At 33.1% G+C, this 24,175-nt stretch overlaps 1 protein-coding gene across 7 annotated transcripts in view; it reads left to right on the top strand.

Annotated features, from left to right (window-relative positions):
* LOC105149594 (thyrotroph embryonic factor) overlaps nt 1-24,175 on the top strand; it is a 90,780-nt gene that overhangs the window by 42,661 nt on the left and 23,944 nt on the right. For 2 of the 7 annotated variants that reach the window (XM_087412148.1, XM_087412147.1), the window contains exon 1: nt 9,025-10,498. The exons of 3 other annotated variants lie outside the window; for them this stretch is intronic. In XM_087412148.1, the coding sequence (XP_087268274.1) occupies nt 10,192-10,498 (307 nt within the window). In that variant the 5' untranslated portion in view covers nt 9,025-10,191. Of the gene's footprint in view, nt 1-9,024; nt 10,499-24,175 lie in introns of those variants that run through there. 2 more of the 7 variants (XM_087412149.1, XM_011062134.2) reach the window with 1 other exon arrangement.

Genomic DNA, 24,175 nt, shown 5'->3' with positions numbered 1-24,175 from the left:
CGTTATTCATCTATTTTATACGATAGAAATACCTGACTTTTGATAGTAATCTCTTTTTTGTTGGTTGATTGATTAATTATTGATCGAGTAGTGTGTTTGCGTTGCTTTTTGAGGTACTAACTAAAAGAACGTTTCGACTAAATTTTTTAAATAAAAAATATATAATTTCTAATAAATTTTTTAAATTTCTTATTAGGATATATATATATATACTACATTAATCTTTATTTTTTAATTGTAATCGCAGTTCGATTCATTAATCATAATTGACTATTATAATTACAGTTTCATATTTTATTCCTTAGAATATAACATTCTGGAATTAGCGATCGAATTAAGTTAATGGAATTAAGTTTCGCGCATCACAGATCCACTGAAGACGAGGAATGTTTCTATTTTTTATTTTATTTCTATGTTTTACGATAAAGAAATGCAGAATCATCTTATACTAATTAAAATACGACATTAATTTTACAATTTGTACCCAAGTATTTGATTCTTTTGAATTCGAAAAGCTTTCAAAGGAGCGTTTAAAAATTCAATTTAAAATTTTAGAACGGCCGCAAAATGATCTCTTTCTTATATTTTTGATTAATAAACTATCTCTTGTATATGAAGCGGTTCCTTGATGCTAAAAACATTTACGAGCGTGTACGATTGTATAATTTTAAGACAGTTCATTCTACGTATCTATGAAAGATTAATATCACGTGTCGACATTGCATGATGTTCGTGTCTTTCCCATCGACGTATAGAATAGATTACCGATGGTGATGGTGGGAATAGAAACATGAGTAGAATGAGAGGCAGATAAATGGATGAACGTTCTTTCTCTATTTATTAAGTCTGATTGGTTGTTGTTAATCCAGCAGTATTGCTCCAACCAATCAGGCTTAGTAAATAGAGAAAGAACGTTCATCCATTTATCTGCCTCTCATTCTGCTCGTATTTCCATCCATTCTATATATCGATAGTCTTTCCTCACGGAATTTGTCTCGCGGTGATTAAGGTCGAATTCTGGCGCGGATACATTTAATAATGGGTTTCAATGAAACCCATGTCGGTGACAGGTAAACAACAAGACATACTCATTTTCTCAACTCAATGGAGAAAAAATAATGCACAACTGTTTCACTGATCGTACGTGGATGATCGTATTGCACCCAGAATTATCGCGGTATTTTTCCCTTCATGCGTCAATTATTTCAACTGACAATCCGCAATTGTTGAGCATCGTTTACGGCCGATAACTATATTAAATAATTAAGTAATGTTGTATAGGGAGAGGAATGAGTTAAATATATCTTTCAACAAAAATGAATTAAATGCAGACTATAATATTTCAAATGACGTTTGCCTTCGATGTATATTTTTTTAAGAAAAAAAATTATATGCTTTTAAAAATTCATTTTAAATGATTAATCGATTTTTTTTGTAAGACATTCTTGCACTTACAAACTCGCAAGTTCCTTCGTCGATCTTTCTAGTACTACTAAGTATGATCAATTTCAAAATCGTCATCAATATAATTATTGAAACATATAATTAATCAAGACGGCCTTAACTCAGCTACTTTACGCACATACACAGTCTGTTGTTTTTTTCTCCAACATTTACTCTGATTGCATAAAATACTTTACGTATTTGTCCGTGATTAAAATACCTTTGTGATGAATATTCATATAGATGTAGAAGAAAATCGTCTTGATATTTATGAATTCTTACTTAACACTAGTATAATTATTCATGCGTTATTAATTAACAAAAGCTTGCCATTCCAATAGATTATTAGCGTTTGTCCCCTCTTGTCAATCGCAATAGTTTCCAATAAATTATTATATTAAATACGCGACTTCTGCAATTGCGCGATCTATTTTTGCGTCATATAGAATCTTACGAGTGTGTTTGAACCTTCTTTTGATCTAACGGCTTCGAGCTCGACTCAATTAACAGCTGACAAGCAGATGTTAGCGGCATCGCGCAGAATATTTATGTCAAAAAGATTATAAAAGCTACACGTGTAATTTCAACGCGCCCGCTGCGCTTCCTAAAGATGTTCTCGATGAAAGATGATTTCGATGATGTTCTGAGAGCACGTGCCCGTCTATTAGTAAATACAACGATAAAAAACTGAGCAGTTTAAATAATCAGTTGTTGCTTAAACGCGCCACGTGCGTAAATCGTTGACGAAATTGATAACGGTAATTGAATTAATTTTATTTCGGATAGACAGATTGCAGCGAATTAATTACAAGAAAACGATACGATATCTTTTCTCTTTCGTATGATAGGAGATAGAAATTTGAGAATATGCGTTCTTAATTGCGCTTCAAAAGTTTAACAAATTAAATTAATTAAACAAGAATTTCTACATGTATTCCAAATACAGATGTCTTTCTACATTCTTGTACCACATGCGGGAAAGAATGATTTTGCTGAAAGATTTCAAATTCTGTTACACTGTTAAAAATTCCATGACATTTAATATACTTTGAAGTTACACAATTTGAATTTAATTTCATGACATTACATTAAATTTAATGTATTTATAACTGAAAAGTAATATTTGTGTACATGTACATGAAATTTAATGTTTTTTTCATGAAAATTTATAAAATTTAGTACACATTCATTACATTTGAGTAACTATTGTAACTTAATTTTCAGTTAAATCATTCATTACTTTTAATTTTTGTTCATAACCATGAGTTTCATTTAAATATAAAGGAAGCTCGTGGTTACATTTCTAACAATGTGAATACAGTGCTAAAAAGTATGTAAAGTGTGCAATATATATGTGTATGTGTGTGATTGATTTTCTGCATAAAAATGACCGTACTACACATTTAAATGTATTAATCCATTTTTTGATCCAATATAATGTGTTATTTTTACGTGGAAATATATCTAATCATATACACATATATCGTAGTCACTTTTTTTATACACTTGAATTTGCAGTGAAATTAGAAAATAATTTTATTAGATCAAATAAAAAAATAATTATGTTAGAAACTGAGAAGTGATACACAACGCTGTAAAAAAATTTTGATACAATATTTTAGCAATCGGATGAGTTTCTAACGAAATTATTTTCAGATTCGTACATAAAATTTTAAATCTTTCAGCAAAATCGTTCTTTCCGCGTATATTATTTCTGTAACAATAATAAGAGAGTCAAACTTCTCGATATTTCAATTTTGTTTTATACACTGAGAACATGGGAAAATGGTTTAAATGAACTCATCGGCAAACGATTGCGGAAATTTCCGTGAGATGCACAAATATACTATCGGATGCTACGTCGGATGCATCGGCCACACTTCGCGTACCGGCAATCAATTCGAGCGATAATAAGTACGTGCTGCATATTACGTATGTACATGCGGTCAGCAGTTGAGAGTTTGTGTCGGACGGATGCGAAATTATTGCCAGGATCCATTCGGGTCCCTGTCATATACGTTGCATCCGCGTATACGAAAGGTTGCGAACGAAAGTCTTGCGAACGGTATTTACCGAAAGGTAATAATTAATAAACGCGCTGCCGCTTCCAGGTTCATGATTTGTACCGCAAAAGCATCCATACGCAAACTTCTCATTCTTGTTCTTCGCGGATCTGTGAGGATCGATTCCGTTGCATCGTTAGACGCAACACTCTTAGAAGGATTATCTAATCCAGACTCTGTTTTACATGCGATACGCAAATTGAACGGTACATATCGAGGCGACAGAAAACGACGAAGGAAAAAAAAATAAATTCTTGAATGATTATTAATGTAAATATATAGCGTGCGATGGAGATGCTATCTATATGATTAATTACGTTGATATTATTCTTTATCTGAATTTCTTTCTGAATAATACATATGGTGTTTGTAGATCGAGAATTTTTCAAGTATCTTAAAATGAAAGTAAGAATGTTGCCTAGTTAGTAAAGTATATATACTTCCAGTTACAGCAATAATACGGCATGGCGCGGCGTAGCTGTGTAATTATTTATTATTAAAAGAAAAAATAAATTGATAAGTGTTGCTTGAATGATTAGATACTATTATTATTAAGTGACAAGTGTCTTTTATCTTCTCTGTAAGAGGGAGATGTGATAACGAAAGATCATTCATATTTTAATTTAGAATAAGATTTCTTAAAAGATTTGCAACTTGAATATTATTTTTTATTTGTATTGTAAGTAAAAACTCTTTCTTAAAAATATTCTTTTTTTTTATATTTATAGAAAAATTTATTCTTGAAAACCATCAAAAGAAGATTAAATTTAATTTAAGTTATTTAGAAATTTAAAAAGATTTTTTTACATTATTCTTTACGTGATATATGTATAATAATTAATAACAATCTTTAAATATTTATGTATAAATATATGTATAATCTTTTTATCATTTTTAACTAGGAAGATCATGAAATGCATAGTTTGCGTAATAATAAAAATAGCGATTAAAACAAGATAAGTTTCATCTAATGATCAAATCCTTTTTCAATTAGTAAAAAAATAGAGCACGCGCTTGCTTCGAAAAAAACTTAAGGCAATGATGTTTAAAAAATTGTTGACTCGTGTACATTCCAGGTAAGAGAAGGTAAAAAAGTAAAAATTTATGTGTTTTTTTTAATTTTTTTTAACTTTATAGAATTGCAGAAATACTCACAAGGCTAAGCGAATTAAATTATTCGAATAGAGAAAGCAAAAACGTGAATATGGGGAAACATACTTATTGATACGGTGCAGTTGTGGCTTTAACGCAATGGCAAATTTATATAAGGCTGATATAATTTATATGCATTTATTGATCCATGCCTATAGAGAGTTTTTTTGTATGGCAAAAACTTAAAAATGTTTTGATCGGAAATTTTTAATTTATTAAATGCAAGAATATCGAGCGCTTCCGTCGCATTTTGTGATCGTCATCAGTTTAAATAGTAGTTATATTAAATTACTATTAAAAAAAAACGTAGCGTTTTTCCACTTTTTTCAATTCGCGACACATTAAATAACGAGTCAAATTTGTAGAAGTACATCATTAAATACACGCTTCATTGCTCAGTGTAGTTTTTATCAGATATCGCTAACACGACATTCAATAATAACATTCACAAATAAATAGTAAAGTTTTTAAGTTTTATTTTGTTGCTTTAAATGTGATTTTATTACAATGATAAGATATCATTTTAGTTAAAATGAGAATAAACACAATAAAACTTAAATAATTTTTTAATTATTTTTTATTCCATGGCTTATTCGCTTTTTTTTATTTATTTCTAAATTTGTTCGCTTCTTTTTGTCTTCTTTAAAATTTTCGCGATACACTTGGAGACCCTTTGCAGTAAATAGAAAAATTCTGCACGCGAACAATTTTGATTTTGATTTTATAGAAAAATCTAAAATTTTGTTGGATACAGATCTGAAAATAATTTTGTTAGACCATCAAAATAATTGTTTTATATTACATATAATTAAAAACTAATAAGCAATGCTGCAAAAAATTTGATTCTAGCGACCAATTTAAATTTCAAACATTATTAATTATTTTGATGGTTACATGGAAACAAAATTATTTTTAGATCCAGCAAACATTTTAGATCTTGCAGCAAAATCATCTGTGTATATTCTGTCATCCTGTTAAAAAATTCATTGATTTCGCATTACAACGGCAATGAATAAAGTAAATCAGTTAACGAAACTCGAAGAAAGAACGTGCGCTTTTTCACGCGTTCCGCTTTTAGCAACTGAATTATTAGTCGTATTCACATGGAAAAAAATGACCTTCCTCTGGAAAGCAATCCATATCCGATTCTGCAATAACGAGGCGGAGAGAATGCACGCCTAGGAGAAAGTAAGTCGCCGAAAGTTTCGTTTTCACGTTTGGCCCGGTCCTAAAGCGACCGGTTCCAACATTCTGATCTGATCCGCGAAACGTTGCTTCAACCAGATTGTGAAACCGGCGGCTATTCGGGCTATCGAGATTCGAAAATTACTGAAATCGATTGACTTCCGCGATTTCTTATTGAAGATCCTATTATTGAGTATCAATGACTAAAAATTTCACTGTGACTGATTCAAGAAAATTGAAAAGATAATTTTAACTATAAAATAATATACAGATTATGAAATATCAGATTATATTGCGATAAATCAATGGCTTCATCTGCCTCCTCTTAGTACGAATCAAAGATGGGAGTGAAAGGGTCCAGAATCAACAGGTTGCTCGATACTCGTTTCAGTTCCCGACCGACCTTTAGCCGGAAAGCTGCGGCGTCTTTGCTCGCATTAAGATCTCCCAAGCTGATAGAATGTATGAATATAATCTATACAAATAAAATATTTTTTAGATTAAATAAGAGAAAGTAAAAGAATAAATTATCGAATTTAGTAATTTATTAATTATTGATAAACCTATTTTAATTCCAATTTTGTTCAATAATTGTTGTAAAATGAATAAAAATTTAAAATTTAATTAAGTTGCGATAAAGTTTGGTTTGCTTAATAAAATTGCAGTTGATTTGTAATTTTATATACAACAATGTTGATACATAAATATACAAATTTTCTTTTTTTTTCAGTCTCTTTTTTGTCAAATAAAATTCAAAACAATTAGTATCAAAAATTATACTAATATGTAATTAAATAAAAAATATTTGGTCACACAGAAAATACCAGACAAGTGTCTGACGAATCTCTAAAATAAAATAAAGATAAAAAAAGAATAAAAGGAGAGGAAAGAGAGAATGAGGGAACTAAAAATGAAGCAAGAGATATAAAAAGAAGTACGGTGAGCGAAGAGGAGAAAGGAATCCTTCCGTGACTCGCGAGAGTCCGCAGGTCTCTCGTGGTTTCCGCGTTCGCACAACAGGCATCGTGTCTACCGGACCGGTTCTGGTGATTCAGAACCTTATGCCTTCACTACGTAACTTATGTCGGGCCCTCCCGCACTCTCTTTTTTCTCTCCTCGTATGATCATCACAGTGAAAGAAGAACTGCAATCTGTGATGATTGAATGATAAACAAAACTTTATTTTTAAATAGATATAAGAACCGGAAAATAATTATATTTTGACATTTTAAATTACAGTTCTTATGTTTCCTATAAGAAACTTACAAAATAGTATTAAAAGAATTGTCTCAAAAAAATTGTTAAAAAAAACTGGAAAGTATTTCTGCGTGAAACTGTTTTCTGTGATTTCTTAACAGAGTTTCTTAAAGGAAATTTTACGAATTTTTTACATAGATAAATAAATATGTGTTGTAATTATTTATGAGAACACTTTCAATTTTGCGGTGTTCTCTTTTTCATTTTTCAATCTTCTTTCTTTTGTTAAAATTATCTTCCTTTATTGAGAGTTGTCTTTTACTAAATTACACTCAGCTACGATTAACTGCCGATGCTTCCGCGTTGATCGGAGGTAGAATAAAGATAGCGGGATTCTTTTTGGATCCTGCCCATGGATGCCCGATCCTGATGGCCCTGACCCAAAGCGAGACACGCTTTCGCGAATTATAATGGCCGCCACGAAACATTTTTGTCTACGTTCGCAACATTAAATTTGGATATTAACGCGATTACTATTATTAGAACTAAAAAAAATTTTTTCGTAGTTTGATCATGAAATAAATCTTCAAGATATTTCAAATTCAAATATAGAATTTACTTTGTTGTATCATTTGAAATAAGATAATTAATTTAACAATCTATCATTAATAATCTAAATAATAATAAAAATAATAATTAAAAAATCGGTGTTCATATGATATTTCGAACAATAGCGAAATGTTCTAATGATACACGGAAAAAATTGTTAATGATTTTCATCAAACTATGGAGATAAGCATTGATGACAATGCGGTGAAAAAATTTTTAATATTATAGTTTGTGCATTTTACATATTTATTTTTAGAGTCCAAAAAAATTATTTCCATAATCTTTTTTATATATTTCAGCAAAAAAACATGTTCTTTTTCGTGTGTGAAACGATTTGGATTTAATTTAATCCGAAATTAGGATTTCTATTTTTATAAGCATTAAAATGCATGAAAAGTAAAACGGGTGGTAGCGAAAATCAAAAAGTGAGTCGGCCGACCTCGTTATGTACCTATGGAATGACATACTTTTTGTAGCATTTAATTGACCGATTTGTGAAATTAATCAAATGCTCCTGCGCTCCTTCGCTAAGTAAAATCGAAAGTGGGAAAATACCACAGTCGAGGCGAGACGAGGAGATAGCGTTTCAGTCTGGTAGAGAGAGGTACATTTACTTGAAAGGGACACAGCTTCCTCTTCTACCATACGCGATACAGACGAAGATAACGCTAAAACTTTAAGAGTAAGATCGATATTTGTTTGCTGATGAATAATCATGCGTTTAAAAATACGAATACGTCTCGTCTTTCTAAGTGATGTCTCACAGCTCGAGAATCTCAGGACGAAGATCGAAGGAATAAGATTGGAAAAAGAAGTCGATCTATATATTTAAAAACGACCGGAGCATGAAAATTAAATTCGTCAGAGTGTTCGAAGCGTAGCAGCTAAAATCGTGAATAAAAGCTCCTATGTTGTTCTTCAGCGTCCGAGAGTCTGGAGAGCCAGGTATCGAGAGAGGTGATAAAGTAAGTAGAGACGGAAGGCAAACCACAGACAGGACAAGTGAAAAAGTGCGACGCGATCAGCCGGAGCGCACAGGCAAGCGGCCAGGCAGATAGACCAGAGGACCACTACGGTGGCGTTCACCAAGCGGGAGGAAGAGGCCTGAATCTGGATCCTAGAAACTAGACAGGGACGTCGATAAAGCTGGTGCTCGCTGGCTCGTATAGGAAGGAGAGACGTCGTCGGCGAAGCGAAGAAGGAAGAAACCGGCGGGTGTGCGCGCTCGCGCTTTTGCGCGATGAGTGGGGTCAGGTTTCAGATGTATAGTGGGAGGTGGGGGCGGGAAAAAGCGGATGTTGGGGCGGAGGAGAGTGAGACAGAATATCGGTGAGCAGGATAAAGAGGGAAAGAGCCTCTCGAACGGCGTGGCGCTTGCGACTCAGTGTCTTTCCGGACGCCACACGTTTGAGACACGCACGCGAGAGTTTCTTTTTCCTTCTCTCTCTCTCTCTCTCTCTCTCTCTCTTTTTCTTTCCCTCCAACCTCTTCCTCTCTCTTTCTCCCTCTCCCTTTCTGTACCCACTCTCTGTCTATCTTTCTCCCTCCTGTCTGTGCTTGCCTGGACGCCCGCGTTCCTCCGTCTTCCTCACTCCATCCTTCCTCGTGCTGTCTCTCTACGCTCACCTCCAGGACGACGTTGAGGCACATCGTCCGTGCCCTGCCCCCTCTCACCGACTATGGAGTGGGACCAATAGGAGCGCCGCTTCCGGCAACGATGGTGCTCCAATCGGCATACGACGCCGACGGATAGACGCTGACGAGAGGCGATTTTGACAGTCGACACTGTGCTACTCTCAGAGCTCGCGGTTTAATCGTGCACTGGACTTACTTCGAGTCTGGGATCCTTGTGATTCGTGAATCGGAGCAGTGCCCTTCGCAACGTGGACCTTGTTGCGTGGTCACCTCGCGAGCTTCCGAACGCATTAGTCTGACTGCTCGCGAAAGTGCTTTCTTTTTATTCATTGGATTTTCTCAGTGAATCATGATCGTATCAGGCCTATTGTGAGTGGACTAATTGAAGATTTAATCAAGCTTACTAACGGATGAAGCGTGAGGATTAATAGCCATCACGTGGTCGAAGAGACAGCGATCCGCTTCGAGAACTCGCCGGGATAATTTGATCGAGGCGAAACGCTAAACGATCGATTACGGAAAATTCCGCAGCTGATTCATAGGATAGACTTTACGAGCATTCCCACGGAGATTCCCGCCTTCAGCATTCAGAAATAATCGTATGTTCGCCACGACGCGCATCGCTTCTGGAGCCGAATCTATTCAATAGCGGGCGGACAGCCTCGGTGATCAATAGCCCGCGATAAATTTAAATAATTCCCTCGCCAATACATACAGACATCGCGGTTGCGATCGTCGCGTCGCGAACATCCCCGCTATTACGGATGCGAGCGCGTCGTCCGGACCGTTGCAAGTGAAAGGAAACCTCGGGGGACTTGTCGTTTAACCACGTTGGACATTGCGGGGGGGCGGGGGGGACCGCGTGAGATACCGCGAGAATAATTAAATGCGCGCGTGAGATAATCGGATGAGCTGCGCTATGGAGTATCAGCAATTGGCGCCACCGCCGGTACCAACTGGGGTGCTGCACACCCAGGCGCACCATCCTCAACCCCAGCATCAGCAGCCGGTGCAGCCACCGCAGCATCCGCACATCGTAGTCGCGCCGGCTCATCAGCAGCCGCAATCCCAGCAACCACCGCCACCACCCCTGCCGCCGACCTCCCATGGCCATCAAGTACACCCGCCGCTACCGCCCATCCACGAAGACAGCACAAGTTCCAGGTGGTCCCAGTACCAGCACTTGTGGAGGCAGCATCATGTTTATATGAACGGTAGGCACGCATATCACAAGTTGGAACTAGACAGATAGACGATGATCTCTTCAAAATGAAAACTTAGATCGATAAAAATTCATCGATGTATATTTCACGCACAGCGAGAGATTTTTATTTCGCTAACTGTGTGAGTGGAAATTAAAGATTTAAAGGTTTTTCATATAGCATAATGATTATGAATCAAGCTGTGTAATGTCACGGTATATCACTTGGAAAAATCGGCTACAGAAGTAGCGGCATAGGAGAGGGAGAAGTCGTCGTTCAGTAGAAACGCCCACCTGTTGCTTACGTTAGCCAGCCTACATTCAATCTGTGACTACTGCACGATGATCAACGTATTAACGCTCGACGCGGAATTGACGTGTGTTTGTTCATCTACAATATATAAATAGAAAATTTCATGCCAAAAGACACGCGTATGAATAACAATAACATTTAAAAAAAGATCGATTTCCAAGTTTTAAATCCTTATTTTAATAAAAGATTTTACGACAAACGGAAGAGATGTGTAGAAAAACAATTTACGATTTAAGAAAACGTTTAATGATAAAATTGAAATAAAAGTAGTAGAAATATACTCGTATTCTTAAGTACTTTTAACTTTTTAAAATAATATATGACGCGCAACATATAAAAGATTTACGATTGAAAAAATTATTGCTCAATAATGAAATTGAAATAAAAATGTATATTCGAGTGTGCTTAACTACTTTTAATTTCTAGCTAAAATAATGCATGATGCAACAAAGTATAGTCATTGTAATGACTGTCACTGCGAATGTCGTTGAGAGAAGCGTCTTTTACCTGCATCATTTATCGCGAAACATATCTGTTAACTAGGCGAGTCGGATTAATCGAACATGGAGCGTGAATGAATCATCCGTCTCCATGTATGTAAACGTGTGAATTCATCTATGCACCTATCCTAGTTACAGCGGATTCGACTCAAGGCTCTTCGTATTTGCATCCTCCCACGTCCTCAGTTCACTCCTGCTCGCGTTCGCGTTTTTTCCTTCTCTCTTTTTCTCATCTATTCATCTCCTTTTATCATACAAGTAGAAAATTTCCATGGAGAAACTATTATTGTTTATTTGCATATACTCTCAAGTCGTACCAACGAGTCGAATTAGAACGAACTGTGTTCTATTCCTATTCTATTTTATATATTCAGTTCTCATATCCATTATTATTTTAAAAGGCAAGCATAACAAATTTACTTGCACAAACGAATCAGATACTTATACTCGGTAAAAAAAGATAAAATAGCAAAATGTTTGCCGTCTATTTTAAAATAGCAAAATGTTTGCTATGTGTATTTTAACGAACATTTGAAAAAAATATTTGTTAAAAATTAATTTTTTGATCTAATATTTATTATATCTCAATAATCAGCAATTTAGATACTAAAATATATCTATAAAATAATTGTCCATTTTTTCCATAAATATAATAAAAATTAATTATATTGTTATTTGATAATAAAAGTTCCTTAATCTTGTTAAATAAATGAAGATTATATTTCATATGTCATTAAAATGTGAGTTTCCATATTTTAATTCAAAATTTTTCATTATAATTTACTATTGAACATAAACATACGTGAGAAACATCATATTCAGCCTAGCACATGCTAAATTTTAATGACAGATAATTTTACTTTTTTACTACACTTTTCTAACACATCACTTTTTCTATATAAATACACGTAATTTGTTTAATGTAAATCAATATTCATAATATTATATATGAATATATAAATATTCATATAAAGTTGATTTATTGCAGATTATTTTTTCAAAGTTGCAATTTTTCCACAAGTTTTAGTTTAAAACTTTGTCTATTTATGTTCACAAATTAATGACCGATATTGTCTTTGACTGTACGCTTGTTGAAATAACGATACTCGTCCGCGATATTGTTATCGAGCACAATAGATTAGAATCGCGTTTGCGAATGCACAATGCGAAGGATGGGTTAGACTAGCCTCACCTAGTCCTAAAGCATTATATTATTAGCGTCGCGTCATCGTTAATAATGACAAATTCGTATCTCAAAATTATCCTTTTTATGAAATTTGCTAATCACGTTGATATCTAAATTCTATAATGCAAAAATGTCTCATCAAGACATTCTCAGGAACAATTCTCAGAAAGACATTTGAGGGATATTTTCAAAAATTCAGAGACCATTTGTAATATAAACCTGCACACAATTTTGCACTTTGTGCAAATTAGCAACGTGTAGAAAGAGATCCTTCGTAAACTAAAATTGTTCAGAATTATTATATCAAATATACAATTTATAATTTATAAAAAAAGACGATTTTAGATTTTCATTCACACGCAAAATTATTTTGCGATTACTTAACGCGGAGAAACAATTTTTCTAAAATAAGAATCTTCGCAGCTGTTATTTCACAGATGATTTATGTAAAATCTGTTAGCTTTTCTGAATGATAAATTTCCTTTATGAATTATTATCGATTTATTTAGTTCACGTACACTATGAATATTAATATGCCTCTTAGAATTTTAGATGCTCGAATGATTACATAGAAATTATCAGATATAAAAAACCGACCAAGCCATGACGTAAAGCCAACAATCTTGTCGATATTGTACTGCATCTCCGATTATACGAGCGAAGTTTCCAAGTTAACTCGCGCGCCGACCTATGATCTCAAGATATCTTGTTCTCGACCTTGATAATGCTTTGATTGGAATTCCGCTTTGAAAATCTTTTGCAATTTAAAAAAAAAATAAAAAGATATTTGTTATACTAAAGATATTTGTAGAAGATTACGCAGCAAGCTGAGAAAATCTCTTACGTATATGAGTATATACTATTTATAAAACATTTATAAATTGTCTAACGTTTCTATCAACATAGATTAATTTTAATTTCGGTTTAACTGACTCTTTATTTTTATTCCATTCTTAAAATTAGAAACAAATAAAAAGTATAAGTTAAATCGAGATTAAAGTTAATCTACATTGGTAGAAACGGGCATAAGTCACATTCGCGAGAAAGTACTTGCATTTTTCCTTAACAGGCACATTGTATAAGATCCTATGCACGAAGTCTGCTGTACTGTTGTATCCCGATAAAACAGGTGAAACTACAAAGTGTAACGTGTGTGCATGTACGTAAATATGCGTGCACATGTGAGACATTTTTTTTCATCGCGCTGATATATATACCGTTTGACAATAATACATGCATGTTGCGGACTGCATTCGGAGCACGAGTGCAGTCCACGTGCTCTGCCTTTTAAAGAAGTCGATACGCGAAATCCGATTTCGCCGGACGATATTGCAATCGCTAAAGACAAGTATTTGAGGATTATCCCATTATTTACTTATCCTGATCTTTCAAAATATCCGATGTGTATCTCCTAGAGTTGGTCTTGCAACAAAAATTATTTATTAATTAGATCCTTGAATTATTTGGAGATGTTTACATATGGAAATGCACATTTATTTATTGAATTATTTATATTATTTTCTACACACATACACACATACACATACACATGTATACACACACACATATGGAAGCTTTGTTTCCTGTTATATTACGTAATCGAATCGAAACAAATCATCGACATAGCGAAAGCCAGACGCCTACTCGTTTTAACGTTAACTGACTAATAGCTAACGACGAATCGTTCTTACCTTCTTCCAGGTAAGTTTCACTTACAAAGTTGTAAGTCAAGCTGCATGTGAAATCAATCGTATTGCGTCAAAAGAGAGAGAGAGAGAGAAGAGAAGAAGTACTATACATATTATTTACAATACTAAATAAAATAAAGTTTGGATAATTTTTTTTCGGAATTCATTGATTATTAATTATTGATCCAATTAAACGGACGAAAATGGTCTTCATTGGACTCGTGATTAGTGAAGTGTTAATTATATGATATGTAATAATTACACTGACACCACATGTCAGAGTCGAGATAAATAATTTTTCAGCGGAGCAGAGAAAGTGCTGTGCAAACTTCTTTCTTAGCCGGTCGTGCAACAAAATTACGACAGCTGCAAGAAATTTAAGTCGAAAGACTTCGGAGTTCATTATTGTATCGACATTTACAGATGAAATCTTGAAATTGTAGTTATTCGGTTATTCAAATTTCCGGGAATTCGTGTAATTAGCTGATAATTACCACTTCATCGCTATCTTATACATTGAGAAAAATATTTTGATTAAATCAATGAAAAATAGGAATTTGATTAGATCAAACAGAATTCCTGATTATCAAAAATTATCTGATTAACAGAAATTTTCTTTGATATCCTATTCTTGATATATTGATTTAATCAAAACATTTTTCTCAGTGCAAAAATTAGCTGACAAAATGTAATATCGAATTGCATATTTTTTTCAGATTAATAAATCAGAAAATTTCAGTAATATTAATTCAATAATACTGTTTAAGATTCTTATAAATATAATTATGCCAAGAATGATTAATATTTCCTGCATAATTTATATAAAGAGAAAAAGATTATTACTCTCCTTGAGTCATCAAAAAAATATCGAAAAGCATTCGTGTGTTCATTTTCTGAGCATAAATGGAGAATGTGTTTGGTATGCGATATTTTTGATATCGCACGTATGCATTCATATAATCAAACATTAATGATAAAGACAGTGCGTAAATCGATTTTTTTTTTGTAGATAACGATACTAACGTGATTAGCCTTATTCAAAACCTCACTGATAATCTTCTCTCTTATTCTTTTCTCTTTTTTGCACAGTCGACTTCAGCAGATATAATGTTAATGTATCGATTAACATTACATTACAGCGTGCAAATTCGAAAACTTATTGAATCTTAATTATAATCTGAATATTTAAGCTCGTCCATACAAAATACGTGAAATCCCGTTATTATTCAATCATTCAAGGTTGTATTGTCGGTTAGGTCAGCAAGGCCACGGTTAAAGATTGCCTTTCGATTACAATTATTCGATCGCTGATATCATTTGAAATGTAATGCGCAATCAAATTATCGAACCGTGTACGTATATGTAAAAAGTGTTAATTTTTTCATACACGTGGGAAACTCGTACTAAAAAATAAATCGATGTAAAAAATGCGCGTGCCGCGTTAAAAATATTGAATTCCGTTCTAATGAAAATATTCAGCGCTCTTGCATAGAATTTTCTGGTTTTATTTCCGGCGTTATTTAATTAAATTATTTACTGAAATAAATACACAGATTTCAAATCTGTTGTGAGTTTTATTTAATCGAGTCTGTCGGTCAAAAATCTCACCGGGAAGTTGTAATTTCGCGATTGCAATTTTCACGTATGCCGTCACGCGTAGGAAAAGTTCCCTCGATCTCACTCGCCGACATCGCGAGACTGTTTCCATCGTGCAAACCTACACCGTGGAAACCTGGCTATTCAGTCTTAAACCCGGAAGACAGCTGGCGTTGCGCACGATTCTCGACTACGTCGTCATCGTACTCATCGCTGCGTCGTCGTCGTCATCGTCGCCGGCGTTGTCGACGAATGTCCAGCCGTCCAGGCTGTCGGAGAAAGTAATCACGTGCCATTCTTAGGAATAGACACCTTCGCGCTTTCCGCTAGCGACTCTCATTATTGCCCGTGGAACTTTGTCCTGAAATATATAATTGTTGATGTCTTGTGTTTTACAAAATAAATAAGTAAGGAATCTTGAAATTGAAATCATAAAGTTAATTAAAACAGCGCTACTAAGAGTCTGTATAGTGCGGTTATACTTTATAAAATAATAAATTGATATATGGATAAATCAAAATGATGTTATATCAACACTATTTTAATTGAATTTTATTAATAACATTATTAATGAACCAAATACGTTATATTCTTATTTTAATAAAATTTTGTTTCATCGATAGTGTTATTGAATTAAAATTATTTTCAATTAAGATAATGTTGTTGATATAATATTTTGTCGATGTTTTTCGAAAATAAGTATTTCGGCTCAAATTGAACCATGTTCAGCTAAACTGAGCTTATTATAAATACAAGATTGAAATTACGAAAATATAAGATTAAGATCGTAGAAATTTCTTCTTAAGTTTCGCAAAAAATTTTATCTAATAAATTAATCTTTATTATTCTACAAAATACAAATGTATAATGTCGACCGCCCTAGATTAGATCACCCTAGATCTTATTAATTCTATTTTAATTTAATTTCGTATTTTATCAGTTCACCATCATAAATTTAAAAATAAGAACATGAAGTCTGAGGAGGAACTCATAGCTTCGTGTTTTGAATAATCCTAATAAAGAAGCGCTTATTATTCCTATTTTTTTAATCATTTCTAATTTGCGGTTGGAGACGTGTCGTATATCTGATAAATAAGAATAAATAGGAGTCTTAAAAAAGGCATGCTTCTTCATGTCCCTAATTACAATGTAAATAGCAAAGTAAATTACGAAAGCAAAATTGTCGAAAAAACTTTTAAAACTTCTTAGATAATGTAAGAACACAAGTAGACAACCGGTTCTATGCTCCTGTGGTCGATTTAAAGATATATTATCTTCTGTATATAACAGGGAGAAAAAAATGGCTTGATGATGATCGGCCTCTTGGAATCGGAGAACAACCTACGATAACGATCGAGAGATCTTCCCATTTGACAATGAAAAAATATCACGATTAAAAAAAAGACGATCTTGTTGTACGCAAATATTATCAACAGTTAATATTGTATAACTACCATGAGTTACGATCTTGGTTTTTAAACTTTAAACGTTTGAGAATGTCAAGTCTTTTCATAAATAAATAAATAAATTTGTTTGTGTACATAATTTTTTAATTAGATAAATTACAAAAACAGATGAGATTTATATTATAGAAAGAGATTTATTAATTATATCCACAAATAAGAAATGTCAGTTTTAACTTCGTAAATTGCAAATTGAACTTGTTATAAGATTGTTACAAAAATTTTATAATTATTTGATATTTTTGATCACAATAAAATTATTAAAAAATCTTCTCTATTGTCGATGCTGTTGTTTATGTAGAAAATTATATTTGATTAAATATCTTTATACATTTCAAATAAAATACGATTGATACATAAAATACTATAAATATAATTTAATGTAGCATGATATTAATAAGCATAATTAAGTTACCTTCGTTGATATATAAATAATATTTTTTTGGAATTCGAAAAAATAATTTCTTAATGCAGTGAATGTAACAATAAAAATAATTTTACGTTAAACATTAAATCTGTCCTCATGTGTGCGCACGTAAAATACTAATAAAGTGCCACAAAATAGTAACACAAAATAGTAATACAGAAACACATGCGACATGAATGAATATTAAGTTAGAATTAAATTGTGCTGCTTTTTAATGAACATGGAAATAGTTAATGGGGGATTTGATCTCATTAGCGGGCTAATATTATCATAATCGTTGAACGACGTTGTAGCGTTGGTCGATATAGAAACAATGTTCAATCTGCTCGAGCTGAAACTAGTTCTGGCGCACTTCATAAATCAATGATAAATTCTCGACCATGCGGTATCCCAAGGTTTCACGGCGGCATATTCCGCGTGTCAATCTCAACAAATGTTAATGCCGCTAATATTCCTACATATTGCAACAAATACATGTTACGTGTAAAAAAGCAGTGGAAATTACTGATGAAAAAGCATTAATATTAAAAAACGATGATAAAAAAATTGACGATAAAAAATTAATTTATATTTTTTTAAAGTTACACAAATTACATGTTGATGTTACGATGTATGAATTTTACGATGAATGATAAAATCGTTCCTAAATTTGAAAAATTTAGATTTTAAATCCCATTATCTGTAAAAATAAAATATACTATATGATTCCAATAAAATGTAATAAAAGTTATATGCGACGAACATATTTACACAAGATTGCGAATATGTACATAGTTGCATCGTCATTAGTTTGATATTTTTTTCGCATGACGTTAATCGGCAAGAGAGGAAATCTGCTGCTAATCTCCTGTCTATTAATCGTTATTACAGGCTATGCGCGTTCTTTCTATACGAGAACCGGAAGATACCACGACCCGATACGTCAGAACTGGACAAACGAGCTAGGGAAAAACGAATTCGTTAAATTCACTTGCAAGAGTATATGTACGCGTACAGGTGCCTAATGTATGTACGCTTGCACGTGTCATTAGTTGCTATTATCTAAACGTTCTTTAAATAGACCTTTGTCGAAACGAGATAAAAACGTTAAAACACAAAAGACCGTCCATCGAAAATGGTACCATGTTTTATACTAATTGAAATACGTCAGTTGTTCAGTAAGTTCAATTTTATTATGTATAAGCATAAGAATATATAATTGCATAAGTATAAGAATGTAATTTCGCACGTCCATTTTTATCAATATAGATTAATTTTAATTTCAGTTTTTTAACTCATTACTTTTTCTAATACTCAGAACTAGAATTAAGTTGGAACAAAAATTCGTGGCGCTGTTATATTTGTGTGTATATATTTTTATTTTTAAACAAATTTGGTAATTATACCATTCAATAAAGTAAGTTGTCAGCTTTCAGAATTTGTTTTTTTTTTATTGCGATACAATGATTTTTACAGAGTTATGAACCAAAATCAAAATGTTCCTTTTATTTGCGCGATAAGTTTAGTAACAAAAAATCTTGAGAATATTTAAAAAAATTAATTTTGTAGGAAAAATTTTAAGCTTTTACATTAGAAAATTTTCGAAAGTTTTTTTTTTAACAGGACAGACCTACAAAGTGAAAAGAAAATTTTCCATTTTAACTAGCTCGTAATTTTCTATATTTTTAGATTTCTGTATTTTTCTATATTTGATAAAAATCATCAAATTTACAAAAACATAGTTACCTTTAAAAAGAGATTTTAAGATTTAAAGCCTTCTTTTAAATTTAAATGTTATTCAGTTTTAACAAAATTATACAACTGTCTGAATTCTAAAGTTCGTAATGGTATTACCTTTTGTTCTGATTCAATATTATTAGTCAAAATATCTTGAAGAAATAGCGATTTTCTCTCTCTTTCTCTCTCTCTCAATATATAAAATTCAACAAAAAAAAGCACTTTACAGATCTTTATATTTAAAAGATTAAAATTTTTCATGCCTATCTTTGTCAATACAAATTGACTTTAATCTCAATTTAATTTACTCTTTGCCTTTTTTTACTGCTCAGAATTAAAAAAAGCTGAAAAGTAAATAAAACCAAGACTAAAATTAATCCATATTGATAGAAATGGACATCAGGCGATTTAAACCTGCAATGAGCGAAAGGGCTTGGCACGTCTCGAACCCTTCCTTCCTTCCTTCCTTCAATATCATGCGTTCGAAAAGTAATTTAAAGACGAGTTTCTCTTTTCGCACCGGAAAAAGGAACAAATAAAGAACGGGAGAAAGAAAGGGTCGCGCTGTTTACGAGAGAAAGGCGAACCGTCAGAGAAGCATACGTACGTGCGTGTTCGTATGAGACATATGCCCGCGGATATACGCAATCGTTCCTGCGTCCCCGTTATTTCGGTGAAAGTGAAAGTCACGCGGCACGCGACTTCCTACTCCGATCAAGCTTTGCTAGACAGATAATTTGTAATGCGACAGAGCCTTTTAGAGAAACTGCGAAATATTTCAGGGAATTATCGTCGGAAAATTATTTTTTTTTTTTTTTTTGTAAATCGATATCTTTGACAAGTAAGAAATTATATTTTCTATTTAATTTTAAATGAATTTTTCATTTTATATATATATATATATATGTTTAATGCTTTATTGTATTTTATATTTTTAACGTACGTCTATTTTGATCGAATCTTTTAAATCGTTTTAGAAATTATTTGACATGTTACGTTTTTCTTATTATCGGATTTAATTTGTTAAAGGAATGTACGATAAAATAATAATTAATCTTAATGAATTTTGATTCTATCGAACGTGACGCCAAACGATTAATGACAATCGAAAGTCGTTTGAATTAATGAAAAGCGAAACTATCATTTACATTTCTCGGCGAATCCAGAAATGTAAATGACGGTCATGGTCTCCGCATTTGGGAACAGTCGAAATCGAGGATACAGTGTGCTCGCCGAAAGCATGGGTATGGCCAAAACTTTCCACTTTCCGGATATCACGATTTGTTACTTAAATCGTTATGAAAAAGTGCAATATGAAACTTTTTAAAGAGAGATACGGTCCTATGTAATTGTATTATCGCTATGTAAGCGCTATACAATTAATCGTTTTGTTTATGGAAAAAGTATCAAATACAAATACATACCGAGGGGATCTCTTTTATTTATTTATTTTACTAAATAAAGCGCGGAAGCTCGCAATGATGATTTTCCGCGTTCCAGACCTCTATTATCTTTTCTTCTGTTAATCGTCTTTCGCATTTACGCGTGTCTAGTAATTAATGAAGGAAATGCGCACAACTGCTTACACCGCTTTCCAGCGATATGGAGCGGCAGGAAAGAGCTGGAAGTAATCTTTCTTTACCGGGTAGGAAGTATCGGGTGGAACAAGTTTCATTTTTTTTCTCCTACTTTATAATTCGTACATTTTACTGCCAGGCAGATTGATACAGATCATAATTGTTTCATTCGCGCGCTTGCTAGAATACATATTCGATTCCGGCTTGGTTTCGCCTAGAAGACTCGTTTTTATCGGTGTGAAATTCAGTAGTTTGATTACATTGAAATGAGTTATCGTCAAAATTTTTAACCTATACGCAGGATATATTCGAGGCACCGCCTCGCAGGGCTGACATTTGGATGGCCTCCTTTCTCCAAGTGGCACGTGGGCTCGTACTTTTCGGCACAGCAATGAGAAAGTTGTTGCCATTAGATATGCCGACCTGTCGTTAACGAATACGGGTCCAGTCTTGTGAAATCCCTTTTTTCTGCTTCCGGAATCCGGAACTGTACATCTTAACTATCTACCGAGCCTTTTTTGGTGAATATTTTAATGACATTGCCCGGACAATTCCTACACAGAAAGAATGATTTTACTGAGGTATCTAAAATTTAGATACAGAAAATAATGTTGTTGGAGTATAAAATAACTTTGTAGGAACCGCAAGCATGATGAATGAAGTAAAAAGTTTTAACAGCCTAGCAATCAGTTTGTGAACGTCCTATATAATTATTTTAATGGCCAACATAAATATTTTCAGCTTCAATTATTTTTAGATACTTCACTAAAATCGTTCTTTTCGTGTATACGCGATAAAAAAATTGTTTCTAAATATAATAGCGATTTGTGAAGGAAATCTTGATGTATTTAATGTGAAAATTATTAAATAAATATAAGTACAGTTTAAACAAGTTATTGGAAATAAATTTTCCACGGCTTCGTGTATATCAGAAACTTCAATTATTCTGAAGTGTTCACTAATTTCTTCATTCTATGAATATAAATATGAACCTTGTAGCGGGGGTATATTGTAACGAAGAAGGGAAAACTTCCATCGAGAGGAAGGAAATAATTGGCATATCTTAATTATCCACCTCGTACGAAGTTTCCAATTAAAGGTGTCTCGTGACGGGCGAATCGAATCAATTAAAATTGACCTTATAAAGCGTCGATATCGCTTCGATCTAGTCCATGTACTAAGGAAAGGAAGCGATAATTGTCAATTATTGTCGCAGTAAATTGCATATCCTAGTGGAGCGTCAGGCAAGATAAGAGGTCGATTATCGGGCCAAAGGTAATTATTGCAAGCGACACAATGCATCTCGAGAACGATCAGCAACGGCTGGATGAGAAAATATTCGCAAGAACGACGAATTTCCGTTCGTTTATATCAAAAAATAAGAAAATGTCAATTTGAAATAAATCAGCACAACAAATGTTACGCAAATCAATTTTTATTACTTTACGCAATATAATTTTTTTTAATGGATCTTTCGTGATATATTTCAAGTGTAATTATAAGATGTAAATGGTATAATTCGAAATGAAAATAGAAATTTTACGTAGGCATGAAGTGGAAATTCTTCGTCGGAGACTAGATGAAAATATTACGTTTTTCTAGTAAACGAAATTAATCATTACTTATCGCGATCGTGGCAATAAGACTCGTATAATTAACACGCGTGCGCGCGTTCAGTACTTCCTCCTTTCTCTTCTTCCGGTTTACGCACTTTTTCGTTCGCCTCGCCACCGAGAAGCCGAAGGAGAGAAACGGAATGCGGCCTTGACATGGCATGAAAATAATAAAAGCTGACAGAATAAGCATGGATGTGCGATATACGCGCATTAGTCGGCAGCAGCTGTTAGGAATTAATTTTAGATTAGACGACCAGCGGGTGCCTCTGACTAGGTCAACTTCGTTCGAGTCAACGAGCCTCGTAAATGCATCGTCTTTACCAACATGTTAAAATAAACCGTTCTTAGCATCTTTCCGCGCGTGGCAACTGTGATCATTTAAAAAATAACCGAATTGTGTGTGTGTGTGTGTGTGTGTGTGTGTGTGTGTAAATTAAAATTGCAATTGGATAAGTTTCCTAGAATTTCTATTAATTCCAATATGAATAAATTTTTGCATTCATTTGCAATTGTGAGAGATAGAAAGAAAAATATCAATATAATTCATATATTTTCACATCATTTTTAATTTTTAAATTTAATTTGAAAACTTGATAATATCTACTATTTGAACAAACAACATATATTAAATACGTATCATTCATTTGCTACAATAATGACATAAGTAAAAAATTATTATGTTCTTAATTGATTGCAGAAAAAAAATAAAGAAATAAAGAAAATAAGAACATGAAAATCTATTAAAAAAAACTAACTAAAATTGTATTTCAAAATTAATGCTTTAAAATTCTAATGATTCAAAACGTTTAAACTGATTTTCTGTTAAATTTTTTCTTCTTAATTGATTGCAGAAAAAAATAAAAACATGAAAATCTATTTAAAAAAACTAAAATTATATTTCAAAATTAATGCTTTAAAATTCTAATGATTCAAAACGTTTAAACTAATTTTCTATTAAATTTTGTTTTCTTATATTTTGTTATAGCAAACGAGTGATATCATATCAAATATGGGTATATCAAACAATATATTCAAACATGTATCGAACCATTTTTATTAAACAAAATCTTTAGAGGACTTAGAGTAGAAAAATCGTATATTATTCACTCTGACATATATCTTATTAGACAGCGCGTCATTTTGCTTCCTGGATTCACGTTGCACGCCATATTTACGCGTTGTACACGGTATGCATGCGCTACAACACGCATCGAGCAGACTCGTTTCCGCGAGTTTTACACGCGTGAGAAAGGAGAAAAAAAAAGAAATGCTCTACCGCAAGTAGGGAGCAGAAGCAGAAGAAGGAAAGATACGGTTATTCTTCCTGACTTGCCCCCTCCTACTTGTATCCGTTCCTTTCGACTTCTCTTTCTCTTTTCCTCGTTCTTTAATAAACCGTGTCCTCCTCCTGTTCCGCTATGAGCGCGGATTTCTCTTTCATCCTGGTACAATCTGATTTCTCTGGACGTACGCAGGTACACGCCGATGGATTTGACAAATAATTAAAAAATTCTGTCAATGTGTTTTCAAATATTTTTGTACGCTGAAAAAAAATATCTTAGTTTCAAAGAATTATCTCTTTGATCGTATTAAAAAAAATTATTTCTT

The sequence above is a fragment of the Acromyrmex echinatior genome, chromosome 12 (assembly GCF_024713525.1).
Source record: "Acromyrmex echinatior isolate Ae372 chromosome 12, ASM2471352v2, whole genome shotgun sequence".
Lineage (NCBI taxonomy): Eukaryota > Metazoa > Arthropoda > Insecta > Hymenoptera > Formicidae > Acromyrmex > Acromyrmex echinatior.
This window is presented reverse-complemented; position numbering and strand designations above follow the sequence as displayed.